General features: G+C 51.2%; 1 protein-coding gene across 6 annotated transcripts in view; it reads left to right on the forward strand.

Moving 5' to 3' along the window:
• Positions 1 to 18,932, forward strand: part of NOS1 (nitric oxide synthase 1) — a 191,187-nt gene that overhangs the window by 95,884 nt on the left and 76,371 nt on the right. For 5 of the 6 annotated variants that reach the window (XM_055405788.2, XM_055405784.2, XM_055405789.2 and 2 more), the window contains 2 exons: positions 2,997 to 4,154; positions 18,077 to 18,203. In XM_055405788.2, the coding sequence (XP_055261763.2) occupies positions 3,430 to 4,154; positions 18,077 to 18,203 (852 nt within the window). In that variant the 5' untranslated portion in view covers positions 2,997 to 3,429. Of the gene's footprint in view, positions 1 to 324; positions 365 to 2,996; positions 4,155 to 18,076; positions 18,204 to 18,932 lie in introns of all 6 variants that reach the window. The other variant, XM_055405786.2, reaches the window with a different exon arrangement.

The following is an 18,932-nucleotide window of genomic DNA, read 5'->3' on the forward strand; positions in this document are numbered from 1 at the left end:
CAACTAGTTAATTTTCTTAATACTTTTTTTGTTTATTTTTGGCTGTGTTGGGTCTTCACTGCTGTCTGGGCATTTCTGTAGTTGCGAGGAGTGGGGGCTACGCTCTAGCTGCGGTGCGCGGGCTTCTCACTGTGGTGCTGTCTTGCTGCAGAGCACGGGAGTTCTAGTGCAAGCAGGCTTCAGTGGCTGTGGCACGCGGACTCAGTCGTTTCGCTTCCCAGGCTCGAGGCAGACTCAGTAGTTCTGGTGCATGGGCTCAGTTGTTCTACGGCACATGGGGCCTTCCCAGATCAGGGATTGAACCCATGTCATCTGCATTGGCAGGCGGATTCTTTACCACTGAGCCACCAGGAGAGCCTCTTTGGTAAGTTCTGGCTGAAGCCAATATAGGGTAGAAGCAAGCTGGGGGCCCCCACCTCCCGAAGAGCTCACCTTCAAGTCCCTTCTTGAATTAAAGAATGGAGCCCAATGCCAAACTAGAACACTCAAGAGATCTGGAGGTCCCAACTGTCTCTGCCTTCAACTAAACAATGAGCATCCTGGGTTTGGTACCCAGAAGAAATAGGTACGATGAGAGCTCCAGGAGAGTTAAGGAAACCAGAGCCCAGAGTGGGGGCGGGTAGGGAGGTGGACCAATCCTCCCCAGTGAGGAAGGACATAGCAGTTCGGGCTGGTTTTCTCTGCAAGCCAGAAGCCGGCAGCAAGACGCCAAAAGACGCTCAGCCTGTCAACACACGGGCCACACAGGCTCACACACAGCAGAGAAATGACACAGCAGGAGGGCGATGCATGAATACACAGACACACACACACACACCAGACACACACAGACACACACAGACACACACACACACACACACATAGACTGTCAACACACGGGCCACACAGGCTCACACACACAGCAGAGAAATGACACAGCAGGAGGGCGATGCATTAACACACACATACACACAGACACAGACACACACACACACACACACACCAGACACACAGACACACACACACACACACCAGACACACACAGACACACACACACACCAGACACACAGACACACACCAGACACACACACACACACACAGACTGTCAACACACAGGTCACGCAGGCTCACACACACAGCAGAGAAATGACACAGCAGGAGGGCGATGCATGAATACACACACACACACACACACGATGCATGAATACACACACACACAGACACACACACACACACACACGATGCATGAATACACACACACACAGCAGGAGGGCGATGCATGAATACACACAGACACACACACACGATGCATGAATACACACACACACACACACACACATACACCCCAGCCCAGGCTGGGTCTGGGTATTCATGACTCCCTCACCCACACAGAGGGGCTGGCAGAGTTACATAACGCAAGCTGCAAAAGGGAGAGGCTGAACTTGCTAACCACCGCCCTCCCTTGAGGGGGATCTGGGAGGTAGCGCCTCTTTCTCGGGGTGCAGGGAGAGTTATCCTCACCCACCCCCTACTTTCAGATGCGACAGGAGTTTATCAGCTGCCTCAGCCCTGGGGTGACCCCGGAAAGCCACTAAAAGGGAAACAAGGGAGTGTCGCTTTGTCAGTAGCGGCAGATAAGGGCTCCCTCCTTGGGTGAAGGAGTTTTGAGGATGCTGATGGCAAGGGTGCCAGGGCAGAGAGGAAACTGAGGCTGGAGCTGGGGGTAGGAAATGAGATGAAGGGATTTTCTGCTACCTCCCAACCTGCCCCAGTCCACCCATAACCCACAGGTCACCTGCCCAAACCCAGACACACAGATGTGCTTCCATGGCTGCTCATTGGGCCCATGCCATGGCTGCGCACACCTCACCTGGGCTACGGCATCTTCAATTGGCCTCCCTGTTGTCCTTCGGTACTCCAACGGCATCTCCGAGTCTGGCGAAGCTGGTGGGGGTCGCAAAAGTCACTAGATTATAAATTGTTAAAAACTAGAGCATTTAAAAGCTCAGACTCAAGAATGGAGCAGATCTGAGTTCAAATCCTCCCTCCACCATCCTTCTCCACCTGACCTTGGACAAGTCACTGAACCTTCCCAAGTTTCAGTCTTCTCGTCTGTTGAAGGGTTAACTGTGAAGATCAAAGGAGGAAAAAAATACACAGTTAAGAACATATGCACTCAATGAGTGTCCGCCGTCTTTTGGGCTTTTTCTTGTTCCACAAATATTCTCTGCGCACCAGCTCTGTGTTCATCTAACCCTAGGGGGACACAGTCCACACCTCCTAATGTTTCTCTGTTAGGATTTCAGACAGTCTGCAATACACAGATGCCCTCCAGAGTTTGACGTGGACCTGTGTCTTTGGTATTTATTATCCCAGTTTTGGCTTATCATGGGATGGAGTGTGGTCAAGTCTGTCCTTTTGAACCTGAAATAAGTGAATCATTACAAAAATGACGGTCCTAAAGTCCAGCTGACCTTCCTCGTCCGTGGTTCTGTAGAAGGTGACATCATTTCCTGTTGATGGGTTTGTGATGGGGGCTTTGGGAGTGGTGGGAATGGCGAGCCTCACAACCCCGCGATCCTTGTCGGCCAAGCTCCTGACCTGAGGATGGAAAAATGTTGCAAAAAGCAGAGAGGCAAAGGCTGCATGACAGAGTTGGAGTGCTGACTTCTTCCTGTGGAAAAAAAATGAGAGGTCTTAGGGTTCTTGCCATTTGATTTCTGGGGCCGACTCCTCAGTAATTTCCCCAAGGAGCTCCCCTCGCCCAGTCTCACAGGGCTTTGATCATGGAAATGAAACCAGGCAATATGCAGCCACCTGTGAGTGCGCCCCCCTGGAGGAAGAAGAATTTTGTGTCTAGGTTGTCTTCAGAACTCCAGAGCATCTTATGGCTAGACTTCTCAGTGGGCTTTGTTTCCCATGTTAGTTTTAAAGGTGGTCTTGGGCATCCCACATCCATCTCTTTCTCTCTTCTTTTAATCCTTTCCTCCCCTCCCTGTTCCTTCTCTTGACCTCAGGAAGACCCGGATCGGATCTGCCTCTGACGGCCTGGCAATGCCCGGTGGATAGTCCGCACTAGCATGCTTCACCCCTAGGCACAGCCACCAGACACGTGTCCTCCCGGATCCGCCTGACCTGTGGCATAGGGACTCATCCCACCGCTTCCCCTGACGTCTGCCTGATCAACCATCGCTTCCTTAGAGACCGAGGAAGGAGGCAGACGCAGGAAATCATGCCACCGACAGCCCGACAGCAATGAGCGAGTGACGCGAGTTGACGTCAGAGGCACAGAAGATCAGCGCCGAGAGCAGGTCCCCGTCCGGGCGGCAGCCCCGCAGCGCCAGCCCCCCAGCTCCTCCTCCCGGCGCGCCCGGAAGGCCGGCCGCTGCTGGGGCCCTGACCTCGGCTGGACCCATTTTGAGGCCTGTGGACCCTTGGACACTAGACACCATGGAGAGCCACATGTTCAGTGTTCAGCAGATCCAACCCAACGTCATTTCTGTCCGCCTCTTCAAGCGCAAAGTGGGGGGCCTGGGGTTCCTGGTGAAAGAGAGGGTGAGCAAGCCGCCCGTGATCATCTCTGACCTGATCCGAGGGGGTGCCGCGGAGCAGAGCGGCCTCATCCAGGCCGGGGACATCATTCTCGCCGTCAACGGCCAGCCCTTGGTGGACCTGAGCTATGACAGTGCCCTGGAGGTGCTCAGGGGGATCGCCTCCGAGACCCACGTGGTTCTCATCCTCAGGGGCCCCGAGGGCTTCACCACGCACCTGGAGACCACCTTCACAGGGGACGGGACCCCCAAGACCATCCGGGTGACCCGGCCACTGGGTCCCCCCACAGCAGCCGTTGACCTGTCCCAGCAAGCATCAGCCGGCAGAGAGCAGATGCTGGCGGTGGACGGGGCCACGGGTCCCGGCAATGGACCCCAGCACCTGCCAGACCCAGGGCAAGAAGCCGGCTCGCTGGCCCACGCCAACGGCCTGGCTGCCAGGCCCCCAGGCCACGACCCAGCCAAGAAGAGTGCCGGGGTCGCCCTGCAGGGCAGCGGGGAGAACAATAAACTGCTCAAAGAGATAGAGCCTGTCCTGAACCTTCTCACCAGTGGGGGCAAAGCGATCAACGGAGGGGGACCTGCCAAGACAGAGACCAAGGACGTGGAAATCCAGGTGGACAGGTAAGCTCCAGGGGTGCCTGTGTGTGCATACATGTGTTGTACCTGAGCATGTGTGACAACTCAGTCTCACAGCCCGGGAGCCAAGCTGAGTGTCTCAGGCATCCGAGCAGACGTACACCCACTTAACCCCCCTTGCCTCTTGCCCTGGAAATTGCCATTGCGGAATGGAATGGGCATAATGTCTAGTGCGTATCTCTTGCCATGAGACCCAGAGCTCATGATCGTGGTAGCTGAGGCCTCATCTTCCAGCGCCCCCACAAGGTGGGTATTTTTGCAATCCACGTTTCAAGAGTGAGGAGACTGAGGCTCAGATGGTGGTGCCTTCCCTGAGGTCACTGCATGAGGAGAGGCGCCTGGGCATGGCCGACCTGGGTGTGGATGGATGCTGAGAATCTGGGGAGAGAGAGGAAGAGCTGGATGCTGGGCGACCCTCAGCCCAAACTGGCTGTCTCCTGGGGGCAGCCCATCCAGGGCAAGAAAACTTCAAAAGAGAGAAACTGGAGACAAAGTAGAGATTTAATCCCCATTTCCCAAAACGCTGGCTTTGCTCCAATTACATGGAAGCTAAGGCCAGCAGTTGAAGAACAGGGTACCAAAGACTTCCCTGAGGGTCCAGTGGTTAGGGCCCCATGCTTCCCCTGAAGGGGCCACAGGTGCAGTGCCTGGTCAGGGACCTAAGATCCCATATGCCGAGTGGTGTGGCCAAAAAATTTTTAAAAAAGGAACCGGGTACCAGCCCCCCTGTATTTGCCTGATTGGCATTTTCTGACCCTCTGGGGAAGGAGGGCTGGCTGCACAGTCAGTGAGGAGCAGACGGGCCAGCTGGTGGGGAAATAGGAGACCCAGGAGACACGAGTTCGATCTTGGGTTGAGAAGATCCCCTGGAGTAGGAAAATGCCAACCCACTCCAGCATCCCTGCCTGAAAAATCCCATGGACAGAGGAGCCTGGCAGGCTGCAGTCCAAAAGATCGCAAAGAGTTGGTCACAAGTGAGCAACTGAGCAAACACACACTTGGAGAGAGGCAGGTTTTCTCTCTGCCTTCTTCCGCTCCCCACTAGGGTCTAGCACTGACACTACATCCACAGTGTTACTAGGCAGATCCTGTGAGCCACAGAGGGAGGCTCAGGCCTGAGGTCCCCAGAAATCCAGGCCAAGCTTTCCCAGTCCTCTTCTCAAGGGCCGCTGAGAGTCCCAAGGGCATTTAGAGGTCACTGGGAAATCGTGTGGGGGCCTGAATTGACTAGCTCCCAGGCCCCTGCATGTATTCATATAGGAAGTGTTCACAGAGGACCTACTCTGTGCAGGTACTCTTCTGGACCCTGGGCTAGAGCAATGAATGGACAAGTCCTCTGACTTTGGGGGAGTGACTGAAATAGACAAACCCCCTGACTTGGGGAGCTTGCAGTGCAGTGGGGAAACCAAAGAAGAAGCGAGATGTTAATGCTGTAAACCATTAGTCATACACGCTGAAGAGATAAATAGAGCAGGGAAGGGCTAGGAAGTGTTGGGGAGGGTAACCTTGCAGGTGGGAAGCTGGCAGGTCACACTAGGAAGGCAACATGGGAGGACCCGGAGGAAGGGGCAGGGGGAGGCTCACAGCTGCAAGGGGGAGAGGCATCCAGGCAGAGGGAACGTCAGGTGCCAAGGTCCTGAGATGCCCTTGTGCCTACATGGGACCCAGTCCTGGCAGGACAGCCCCCAGACTGCCTGCTGTGCACCCCCCGGTCTGTGGAAGTCCACCCTGGCCACCATTGCATCCTGGGGCTTTTCCAGCATCTCATGCCTGGCCAAAAACTGAGCCAATGCCAGCAAGACCCCCAAGGAGGAAAGTGGAGGTTCTGTCGGAAGGCCTGGGCAGAGGGCAACAGAGGGCACCTCCTGCCCACCCAGCTCCCGCCTCCCACCCACTCCTCCTCTCTCCTGCGAGCTCCCTGGAGTCTCTGCCACATCCTGGGTCCCATCTCCATGAGAGACAGCGAGTCTTAGGCCCCATACACAGGGCATGGTGGGACCCTCTTGGTGGGACAGACGATTGGGGGTCCCCAGTGGCCTAATGTCCATTTCCAGAGCTGGAGGCCAGGATCACGTCCTCAGGTTCTCCCAGTGGCAGTGACCTGGCACCTCATTCTCCCACAACCAGCACAGGAGTCCCCCCGAGGCTATAACCCACTTCTCAGGGGTCCTCACCATGACATACTCAGTGGAGATGGCGGGTGTAGCCGTGAGGTAGTTTCTGGGCAGCAAATAGGCACTCCCAAGTCTCACCCCATGGGCTTGAATTCTAAGGCAGCTAGAGACTCCAGAATCAATCAGTGGCCTTCTTCTCTAGGCAGCATCAGAAGTGCTCGTCCTCAGAGGCTCCTGGGCGTGGCCTCCCCCCCCCATCAATCCTATACGTGCCCCGCCCATCCTCAGCACCGCCTCTTGCAGCAGCAGTAGTGAGACGATGAATAGGACCACCTCACCTTGCCTGCCAGTGGAACCCCTGGATCTGATGTCCCGTGTACTCGGTTCTGATTCTCAGCTAGGCGTGGGGTGTGAGCCTCAGAACCCCCAAGGGCTCTGTTTCAGACCCTCCCCGGCCCGGGAGTCTGACTCTCCGGTTATGATGTAGAGAAGTCCCTTCTATAGTTGGGAGCTACACGCTCTATCCAAGGAGCAAATACTAGCAAATACCCACTCCTAGCCTGCAGTCCAGGACATAAAGGCTGCGGACAGGACCCCAGGCTGGGATGAGGTCCTTGAGTCCCGTGAACTTTAATGGGAGTCCACTTGGTAGCCAGGCCCTGAGGGGCCTCTCCAAACACCATCTCAGGGAAGCAGCCTTTGTGTCCCCAAGAATGAGGGCGAGATAGATCCGTCTGCCCTGGGGTGCTACTCCCACAGACCCATTTCCCACCTCAGGAGGTGACAGCTGAGCTCTCAGCTGCCCTCATCCATCAGGGTCCTCCCTCCAGGGACCTGCAGTGTGATTGACCACAAGTAGCCGAAAAAACTGCTTTGGTGGAGATATGTTTTGGGAGAAAGTGACCCAGGGCAAGTATATGCCTCCACGAAACACACTGAGATGAATGGTTCTAAGGATGAGTGATATTGTGTAATAGCATGTGTCACCTCCACCCCTCCCCCCCGCCCCAGCTCCATGGCTGGATGCACAGCTCCCCCGCTCCACTCTGTTTTTTTAACAAATATTTTGAAATGCCCCCTTCACTAACCAGAAGCTCCTTCATGGAGCATGTAGCCTACCCACACTTTACATTTTTTAAGTCAGTATAATGCCCTAACGATAAAATAAAGGCTATAGAGCATAAAAGTCATTTATAATAAAAGAGCCTATAATTTAACGTATCAGCGCACAGGCGCGGCTGCACCAGAATGTCACATGCTGGCACCTAAAGATAGAATCGCTGCAAACACGATGCAGATCGACACAGGTGTGTTGTGTTGGCGACTCAGACACCACCTGCAGCACAGCGTCGCCTTGGTGATGCAATTTTCCCAAATGGTGAATGATTCCTGGTAAAATGATGTCCTGTCTTTGATTTCCCAATAGTTGCAAGTTCAGTAGAATTTAAAGCCGAATTTATACATAAAGCCACACTGAGATTTGGGCTGAGAAATTGAAGCATGTTTCGTGTTTTTGTTTTCAGTCTAAGCAGATGTCCTAAGTTTGCGAGGCAGTCAGGACCCTTCCTCCTCGAGTGGCTTTGTCATCTGTGTCGCCAGGGTGTCCCTCACCCCTGACATCACCTGCCTCCCACTGTGATGTCAGAAGCATCGACCATCGTCGTAACAACCACAAAAGCGCCCCCACAGATTGCAAAGCTGTTTGCTCACGGCTAAAATAAGCGTCTCGTTACAAATCAGCGTCCCAAGTCAGGAAACGCAACCCCAGAGGCAGCAAGTCGTTCGGAGCCCGTCTTGGGGCTGCTGGCCTGGGAATGTTCAAGCCCCACAGCACACACGGCTGCCTGGAAATGACTCATCCTCCCAGGCCCCTCTCCATCCAGGCTGCTTTTGGGGGTGGGGTCAGACCAGCATCCTAGATGCTGGGTGACAGTGAAGCCAGCAGCCCGCTGGGCCCAGAGCCCCACTTCCGGGTCCCACTTGGCATCCGTGGCTTCTGAGTCCTAGCAGAGGCTGGGCCATCACTGGTTCTCAGCAGCAACCTTGACTCCTCTGCTCACTTGGCCTCATTTTCCTCCTTCCGTCCTTCTTTCCTCTTGGACCTGGACTTATTCCCCTTCTCCAGCTAGTCCCTTTCCCTCCGGGGGCACCCCTGTCCTGTTCTTTGGGGTGTCGGCCCGTGTTTAGGGAGATAAGTGATGTTGACTTGAGACACAGTCTCCTCCCTTCATCCCAGGAGGAGGGAGGGGCCCCTGAGCAGGCAGTGACAGCAGGTGAAGGGTGATTAGGAAGGGAGGCGGCAAATTCAGGGCCTTCTGTACTTGGGAGCGGTCACTTTAAAATGCTGCATGTCAGAGGATATCCAGGTTGCTCAGCTTGCTGCCCTGAAGGAGGGTTCTAAAGAGGCCAAGGTCCACGGTCCAGCATCCATCTGGACCAGCCAGCCAGCCACCTCGCCCTGTGCTCTGATAACTCCTCGTCCGCTTGCAGGGCCCTCCCTTGGTTACTTATAGGAGTACCTTCACAAAAGTCACCTCTTTAGAACCTGTACAAATGCAGCTCCCGAAGTAGGACCTGTGGTTCTAGCCCCCGCCTATAGAAGAAGGAACTGAAGCTCAGAGAGGTGAAGCAACTTGCCCAGGGCCACACAGCACTGGCCACAGGGTTCTATCCAGGTTCTACCTAGCAATCTCACAGTGAGTGTCTAGAGTTTAAAAAGAAACCAGACAAGCAAATGTGGCTGGAGGAACAGAAGTCGATTTTAACCCTAGAGAATCAGCTTTCTTGGGGGACGGGCCTCCTCCCGTGACAAGCCTGAGTTTCATCCCCATCATGTTAGTCAGCCTCTGCTGAGCACTCCAGGTGGGCCTGGCCCCAGGCTATGGTCTTCACATCAAGTAATTCACTTCCTCCACATAGCACCCCATTTTCCTGATAGGAAACCAAGGCTCAGAGAGGTGTGGTCCCTTGTGCCAGGTCACACAGCCAGCCTGCAGCAAAGCCAGAACCTGACCCTAAGCCCACGTTCTTGACCTCTACTAAGCTTATAGATTGCACTGTTGGCCACAGTGCCCTTAACCACTAGCCATCAAATTTCTGAGGCTATCAGAGTATTTTCTCAGACTGGAGGGGAAACCAAGGCCCTGAGGTTGCCATTTACTAAAGACAGCTTCCCTAGAGAGATGACCTCAGATCAACCAGTGTCAGCACTGATGCCAGGACTGTCTGCCTTAGAGACCCTCCTCCTAGGCTGCACTTGACATTTCTCATGGCCGTGGATCACTCTGGTGGCATTTTCATTTTTTCTTTTCTACTGTTTTTTTTATTCTTTCTCTCTTTTTTTTTTTTTTTTTTTTGGCATTTTTCAACTCAGGAATTAACTCTGATAACTTTGCCGTCATGCAGAATCTGGGAGCAGCTTTTCATTCTCACCCTGACTATTCGAGTGTGAGTGACTTCCAGCACTGCCGCCCCACCACCATGCATTCTTTCCCAGGCAGGGGATAGGGGTCCTATTTACACCAGTTAATGCACTTGCTCTGTGCCCTCCTCCCATGTACGTCCCTGCTACCTGGTCTAGTGGGCACCCAGCCCCTCATTCTGGAGGGGAAATAAGCTCACCCACCCACCTCAAATTGCATGTAACTGATGGCTTCTCAGCATCTCTCAGTCACTGGATATTTATGGAGCATCTATTCTGCCTCAGATACTGTCCTCAGAGCTGGGGATCCACTGATGATCCACTACAGAGTCATCTCAGACAGCACGCAAGGAATAATAAATAGACACTTGCAGTCATTTTAGATAGCAATATGTGCTGTGAAGGAGATAATACAGTGACTTCAAGAGAAGTGGCTTGGGGTTGGGTAGCACGTTAGAACGGAAGGTTGGGGAAAACCTCTCTGCAGGCATTTGTACAAAGGCCAGAAGGTGAGAACCTTGTGAAATCTAGGCAGGGGTGTTCCTGGCAGGGGGCACAGCAGGAGCAAAGGTCCTGAGGCAGGAGCAAGGTCTGAATGTTCCAGGAGCTAAAGGGAGGCCCTGAGTTCAGCAGGTAGGAGAGTGATGGGCAGTGAGGCCAGACACAGACACGGGGGCAGGGCCACCAACTCTCCCGACACCACTCATTGCATCTGCCGTCCTTCCTGGCTGCTGGCAACAAATGAGCACAACCTTGATGCCTTAAAACAACACGCCTTGGAACTTCCCTGGTGGTTCAGTGGTTAAGAATCCACCTTACAAAGCAACGGACATGGGTTCAATCCCTGCTTGGGGCACTAAGATCCCGCATGCCATGGGGCATGGCCAAAAAACTTTTTCTTAAAAAGTGAATTTGTGGCAAAATAGATAAATCAAGATATTTTACATTAAAACCTATTCCCAGTCTGTCAAAGAAAAAAGATATATCAGAGGGGCTGTTAGCAAGAAGTCACATCCCAATAAGACAATCGGTCTTAGGAGCTAGGACCCAAATTCAGCCCCATTCCCCCTAGCCTGGGGCCTACAGACATGAGTTGGAGAATCCTGCCCAGCTTTTGTGATCTTGGGAATGAGAGTCGTGGTTGTTCTGGAGCCCAGAGGCCCTCGCCTCGCTTCTCAGCTACAACACTCACTGTGGAATTCCTGCTCTGAAGAGCATACCTTTTTCAAGAACCACCCTCCCCCAAACTCCAGCATGATGGAATCTAGAAGGAAAGCTGCACAGAGACCCCACACCCACTTGCACAGCCCCCCAGATCTTCCTGCTTCAACTCAGCTCTCAGAATCTGCAACCAGGTAGAAGCAGAAGCCAAAGACCGTTGGAGTGTGGAGGGCGAGGAGGGAGTAGGAGAGAGCATGGTGTCTGCGGAGAGATGTGGGCAGGGCTTCCTGCCAGGACCAGCTGCTCCTTGGCGGCGGCCTCGCCCGGTTGGGCCGCAGTGGGCGGCCCCCACCTCCAGGCTGCGCCCTGCATCCAGGCCTGGCCCACCTGCTCCCCATCCTGGGTCCTTGGTCAGGGGAGGTTAGTGGTCAGCATGGAGCCAACTGACACACATGCAAACTGCCTGTGGAGTCCGGCCTGGGACCCCCCATCCCCATGCCTGAGAGATTGGGGAGCCTCGGTTGGAAGGATCTGGCAAAGATCCTCAGAAGGTTTAGAGATGCTAGACCAACTCTTGGCTTGAGTATGAGGATCCAACTAGTGAAGTGGAAGGAAAGGGCTTTAGTTTAGTTTTTGCCAAGAACCACAGAAGATGCTCGCCAGGTAGGAGGGAGAGCCTCAGACTAAGGCAGGGGGAGAAGAAGAGCTGGGGGAGGGCGGCGCTTCTAGCCAGAAGGGCACCTGGCTGCTCACTGCACGAGTCTAGCTCAGCTCTCTCCCAGGGAAACTGGTCTTCTCAGGTGTCCTTGGCAGATGTGGATGCTTTTGACAATGCAGATTCCAGGCTTCCTACTATTCAGACCCTCTGGAGATGGGCTGGGGGGAATTTTAACAAGCCCCTCAAATGATTCTGATGCACCCTGACATTTGAGAACCACCAATCTTGACCACAGGATGGCTCTGGCCTCGCTGGTCTGCCACAAGGCCAGGTTCACTGGAGAATGTCTTTTCAGGGGAATAAGGACACTGAGCAGATGTGGGAGCCACTGAGCGAAGGCAGGTTCCTCAGTCCCATTTAGGAACAAGGGACAACTAGTAAATAAGTCCTCATAGACCCCCGGATGGGTGTGGAAAAAGGATGGGAGAGCGGGGAAGCATGGGTTTGGGGTCCTTGATTGAAGTTAAACCTTGCTTCTCAATAGGGAGGAGTCTAATTCCTCCCCTCCCCACGGGGTCATTGATCGATCTCCTGGGATGTTTTTAGTTGTCACGGCTGGTGATGGAGATGTTACTGGTGTCTAGTGAGGAGAGACCAAGGATGCTGTTAAACATTCTCCAATGCACAGGGCAGTCCCCACCATGGAGAATTATCTGAACCCAAATATCAGTAGTTACAGGCTGAGAACTTCTGATCTAAACCAAGATCCCTCAGGAAGCTGGGCAGGACCAAGTACTAGCCAAGGAGAGTCACCACTCAGGCTTCTCAGAAGTCAAGCCAGGTCCCGTCTACCTCCATCTGTGGGCTCCCAATGTATTTACTTAAATGAAGAAATGATAACCCGGTGTTACCAAAATTGCAGTTAGTGGATAAGCACATTCACTACCACCACCTCATCTGGGGGGAAAGATCTGATATCTAAGTTTGAGGTTCTTCATGAGTGTGAAATCCAATCAAATGCCCCCCCCCCCAAGCCCAGTTCTCAGTGATTCTCAATGAGGAGGGCAGCAAGGAGGAGACATTTAATTGTAAAACTTCCTCTACTTCTCACTGGTGGTGTGATCTTGACAAGTTACCTAATCTCTCTGGACTTCAATCGCCACAAGTTAAATGTTAGTCGCTCAGCTGTGTCTAACTCTTTGCAACCCCGTGGACTGTAGCCCACCAGGTTCCTCTCTCCATGGGATTCTCCAGGCAAGAATACTGGAATGGGTAGCCATGCTCTTCTCCAGGGGATCTTCCTGACCCAGGGAACAAATACAGTTCATGTTTGGTGAGAGCTGACTGTATAGTAGGCATTTTACAAGCATGATCTTATTTAACCCCCAGGAGAGGTGGTGTGTGAAGTGGGCCTTGCAAGGGTGAGTAGGAGTTGACTCTTGACAGAGGGGAAATGAAAGGGCATTCCAGGGAGGGCAAAGAGAGACTTAGGAGTGGACATGGTATGCTCCCTGGGAAGAGAGGAGAGTGGAGGTCGGGGCTAAGGATGATGGAAGGTGGGAGTCTGGAAAGGAAGCAGAGAATTCCCAGATTCCTGGGCTCTGTGAACAAGACGTAATAGCTCAATGGGCAATTACTCAGCCGTAAAAAAGAATGACATAATGCCATTTGCAGCAACATGGATGGACCTAGAGATTATCGTACTGAGTGAAGTAAACCAGACGAAGACAGAATCCATATAATACCACTTATATGTAGAATTAAAAAAATGACACGAACTTATTTAGGGAACAGAAATAGACTCATAGGTATAGAAAACAGACATCTAGTGGGAGGGGGGAGAGAAATTAAGAGTGTGGGATTAACATTTGCACACTACTCTATAGAAAATAGTTTTGAAAAACAAAGTTGTACTGCATAACACAGGAAGCTATACTTAATATCTTATAATAACCTATAATGGAAAGGAATCTGAAAACATATATGTGTGTGTGTGTCTGTGTATCACTGAATCGATTTGCTAGACACCTGAACTAACACAACATTTACAACATTGTAAATCAAATATACTGTCTGCTGTGCTTAGTAGCTCAGTGATATCTGACTTTTTGTGACCCCGTAGACTACAGCCTGCCAGGCTCCTCTGTCCGTGGTATTCTCTAGGCAAGAATACTGGAGTGGGTTGCCATTTCCTACACCAGGGGATCTTCTCAACCCAGGGGTCAAACCCATGGCTCCTGCAGCTCCTTCATTGGCAGGCAGATTTTTCACCACTGAGCCACCTGGGAAGCCTTGTATGTAATATATGTGCATTTATATGTATATGTACAGATATATAATGAAATATATATATATACACATATATATGTATATGAACCCATGAAAAAGAAATGGCAACCTACTCCAATATCCTTGCCAGGGAAATACCAGGGCCAGAGCACCCTGGCAGGCTACAGTCCATGGCGTCCCGAAGGAGTTGGATGCAACTTAGTGAGTGAACAATAGCAATATACGTATGTATAACTGAATCACTTTGCTATACACTTGAAACTAATGCAGCATTGTAAGTCAACTATCCTTCAATTAAAAACGAAAGCATCTGAGTACAGACATCCCTGCCTGTGTCCCCATAAGCCCCCAGGGAAGACGCCCCTTTCTCAGTTAGGAGCCATATATGCCTTCAGTCTTTAGAGACATTAAGGCTTTGGCCTGCACCACCCAGTGCTATAGCCACTAACTATATATGGCTAATTAAAGTGAAATAAAATTAAAAATTAATTCCTCAGTGACAATAGGTGCTTTTTTCAGCCAAGCCACATAGGGGATCTTTGTTCCCCATCTTTGAACTCACGACCCCTGCAGTGGAAGCGCAGAGTCTTAACCACTGGACGATGAGGGAAGTCCCTAAGCACATTGCAAGTATTCAGTTGCTTCATGTGGGCCACAGCTAAAATGCCAAAAACGCAAGCAGACGTGGAATGTTTCCATTCAATCAGAAAGTTCTCCTAGACCATGCTGACTTAGAGGAATCCTGACTGCTTTAGAAAGAACTAGCATTTTCCTCTCTCTGTTTCTGTCTGATCAGCCTACAAACACATCAGTAGTCAAAGCAATAGCAGATGCCACAGGCTAAGTGCTCTGAGCCTCACCTCCTGTAATTGTTGTAGTAACCCTGGGAACTGGGTTCTATTATTAACCCTATTTTAGAGATGAGTGTACTGAGAATTAGAAAGGTTAAGTAGCCAAAATATCCAAAGTCACACAGTTTACAACCAGCAAAGCTGAGAGTTGAACCCAGCTCCACCCAATCCACAGCCCATGGATCGCACTGCCCGTACAAACCTACCTAACAGACACATCCCGGACTGAGCAAATTCATGGCAATAAACTGCTTATCTCCCTCAGAGCTGACTTTTACTGAAAACTTGGGGTGGGGAATGGGAATTCAGAATCTACCTAAATCTACTCCTGATTTTGTCCCTGGGTGCAGAGAGGCAAAATAACTCCTTGTCAGATGCTGAAGGGTGTTCCCTGTGGTCCCATGTTAAAAATATTCTTGTTTTAAATTGTAGGATAATTGCTTTCCAATGTTGTGTTGGTTTCTGTCATATCCCCTCCTTCTTGAGCCTCCCTCCCACCCACCCCTCTGGGCCATCACGGAACACAAGACCTGGGCTCCCTGTGTCACAGAGCAGCCCCCCGTTACTGTCTCTCTCACACACGGTGGTGTGTATGTGTCCATGCTACTCTTCTCTTTTTTCTCCCTGTCCTTCCCCTGCCGTGTCCTCAAGACCACCCCTCTGCATCCGCATCTCTATTCCTGCCAGACTAACAGGTTCATCAGTACCGTTTTTCCAGATTCCACAGATGTGTGTTAACATGTAACACTTGCTTTTCTCTTTCTAACTGACTTCACTCTGTATAACAGGCTCTAGTTTCATTCACCTCATTACAGTGGTCTCAAATAAAAATGTTCTTCCCCGGCTCATCACAGGGCTCTTACATAAGTTTGTGTTGACAAAACCCTTCAAATATACTATTTAAACAAAAGTGTTAAAGGTGTTTTTTTTAAAAAAAAAAAAAGCAAAGGATGATGATAAAAGCACCTCTCCCTGCAGATTCACACAAGACAAGCCGTGTGAGCCATTTAAGAGTCACCTGGTTTATCTTACCCTGTAATCTTTGTAAACTGGCCTCATTCAGTGAGAGATGCTGGATTCCTAGCTCTTTAGCCTCTGGCTTATCCTACGCAGACTGACTCGTTTTCCCAGTATATTTACAAAAAAGGAAGGATCTGGGCCGAGCGTCAGTCAGACCTAGTTTCAAATCCCAGCTCTGCTTTGTGTTTGCTGAGAAACCTTGGGAAATTGACATGACCTCTCTGGTCTCAGTTTTTGCATCTGTAGAATAGCGAAGCTTTTAATGTCTGCTGAGAGGACGTGAAATAACTTCTGTGCTGGTACATTACCAACACTCAAACAGCGCTAAACTCCTCTCTTCTCTGCTGATTCCCCACTTATGGTCACATGACATCCTAGGAGCTGGAGTTTTAGTGCTGAGAGGGGCTGCGTGACATTTAGAACAGCCGTCTCCACAGACAATGTCTCTGTTTATCACCACGTAGGTAAACCATTGACTTGGGAAATGTCTGTAATCAAGAACCACTCCTGGTGTGTTTTGGAGACATTTTTAAGAGAGTAAAACATAATGTTCCCTCTTATAACTGCAGACCTCTCCAAGCAAGATGAGTAGAAGTGGCTTCAGCATGGGCCACCAGGATGCTGCGAGACAAAGCAAGGAGGGGATTCTGGGTAGCCCCATCCGTGCAGCCAGAGGGGCCACTTAGGGCCTTATACTCAGAACTTGGGCCCTGGTCTCTGATTCATCCCAAATGACCATCAGCACCAGGTTGGGAGCTGGGGGAATTTATGGAGCCAAGAGTCCCCAAAGCAGGGAACATAGGATGGACAGCTGGATACGGCCAGCCTCCACACCTGGGACCAAAAGCGAGATGGACCACAGAGCAAGCCACATTGCCCAAAGTTGGGGAACAGATAGATGCCATCGAGTGAAATTGCGTGGGAGGGTTAGAAAGAGGCAGACGGTTAGAAAGCAGGAGGGCAGAAGGACGGAGAGGCAGGTGGGGCAGGTTGGGAGGTCTGGATTTTGATGCAGCCAGTCCCATCTCAGTCACAACTTCCCTCCAGCTTGAGGATGGTCAGCCTATCTAGCCAAGATAGCCTCTTCCCGACTCTATCTGAGTTCAAGGGCAGAGAGCCAGGAAAGCTTCATGGTTAGAGTCAGGAATAAGCCTAGGTTTGAACCCCAACTCCTCAGCCCTGACTGTGAGACTTAGGTGAGTGGTTTAACGTCCCTGAGCCTCAGTTTCCTCGTCTGATAATGATTGCAAGGATGGATATGGTAGTAATGAACATGGTGATGGTCATGAAGATTCTGATGGGACAAAGGTGATGGTGATGAGAAGGATCAGAATGATTTTGGCAGTAATGTTGGTGATAATGAGAATGATGATGTCAACATTGGTGTTGATGAGGACACTTATGATGGCTGTGGTGACGATGCTGATGCTGATAAGGAAAAGTTGGGTGGTGATGTTAACGATTGTAAGAATGATGGTGCTGATGGTGGTGATGATAAGTGAGGGTAATAGTAACAGCCTCCACTTCAGAATAAACGTGAAGCGTAAGCTGGAAAACCAACTCAATGGACATGAATTTGAGCAAAGTCTGGGAGATAGTGGAAGATAAGGAAGCCTGGCGTGCTACAATCCATGGGGTCACAAAGAGTCGGATACAACTGAGCAACTGAACAATGACGACAGTCAGCAAAACGGCGACCTTGAGTGACTTAGCTTCTGTCTCACTTATGCCATTTGTACAACAGTGACAAACATTCATACCGACCTCATCAGGTTGTCCCCAGGACTGAATTCACTAAAACATGTTAAGTGCTTGACACACCAGCAAGTGCTTAATCAACACCAACAGCATTAACAGGTTTTCGTCGCTGTGTTCCCCTTATTTTCAGAATCCTCCCTGTGTATCCTGGGCTGGCACCGTTAGCCTTGTGATCAGTGCTCTAGTTGCCGATGGTGTGACTCACCACCCTGGCCCGCAGGACTGGTGTTCCGACCTAGCCCTCCTGCTTCCTGAATCTTCCACCACTAGCTTTCATGGATGCTAAGCTGTCCAGGGGTTCTGCATGGGATGCTGCTCGGAGACGGGCCTCCTGGCTTCCTCAATCAGGAAATCAGGGGCAGGGGAGGGAGGAACGAAGTCTATGCCACAGTCATCCTGAGACTATCTCTGCACAACGGGTATGTGCCAGCCGTGGGTGCCAAGTCAGTTAAGCTCACCTTCACGCTTGATCCTACCAAGCGGCAGGCTGCGGACCCAAAGCTCACTGGCTCCATGGAGGCTCGTGTGGCTGAACCCTGAGGGTTCTTCACGGACTCAGGGCTTTCAGACCAGGGCAACCAGCCGGCTACTCCAGGTGTCGCGTCTTCCTCAACCTCTCCCGCCTTGCCTTTCAGAGACCTGGACGGCAAATCACACAAACCTCTGCCCCTCGGCGTGGAGAACGACCGAGTCTTCAATGACCTGTGGGGGAAGGGCAACATGCCCGTCGTCCTCAACAACCCGTACTCAGAGAAGGAGCAGGTAAGTGGCAGTGTCAGCCTGGTACCCACACTCCACGGTTCCCTGAATGTCCTTGGGAAGACAAGTGCCAAACCACCTTAGGGAGAAAACCAGCTGTTGTGGCTTGAGAAATGGCATGGGGGCTGAGCCAGCAGCACTTACCCTGGACTGTGGCTTTGGGTTTTGATTTGGTGGGTTTTGTTTGCTAGCTTGCCAGTTTTCAAATTTTCATTGTTTCTACCAGGAAAGACATTCACATGATTCTGAATTTAAAAGGTAAAAAAGGTAGATGGTAAAAGCTTCTTCTCTCTCCCCTCATCCCAGCCACACAGCTTCACTCCCCAGAGGCAAGCAGTATTCATTATTCATCATTTTTGTGGTCCTTTTTGCAATGTTTTATGCATAGACAAATAAATACATACACATTATTTTCGTATATTTTTACACAAATGAGAACACATCATACATACAGGCAAACCCCATGCTATTGCACTTCAACTTATTACATGTATTATTTGTGTGTATGTGTGTGTATGAATTGAAGGTTTGTGGCAACCCTGTGTTGAGCAAGTCTATTGGTGCCATTTTTCCAATTGCATTTTTAAAATTTTAATTGGAGGTTAATTACTTTACAATATTGTGGTGGTTTTTGCCATGCATTCACATGAATCAGCCATGGGTGTACATTTGTTTCCCATCCTGACCCTCCCCATCCCATCCCTCAGGGTCATCCCAGTGCATCAGCCCTGA

Source organism: Moschus berezovskii, chromosome 19, assembly GCF_049115385.1.
Source record: "Moschus berezovskii isolate FMDL1 chromosome 19, NW_MosBer_1.0, whole genome shotgun sequence".
NCBI classification, from domain to species: Eukaryota; Metazoa; Chordata; class Mammalia; order Artiodactyla; family Moschidae; genus Moschus; species Moschus berezovskii.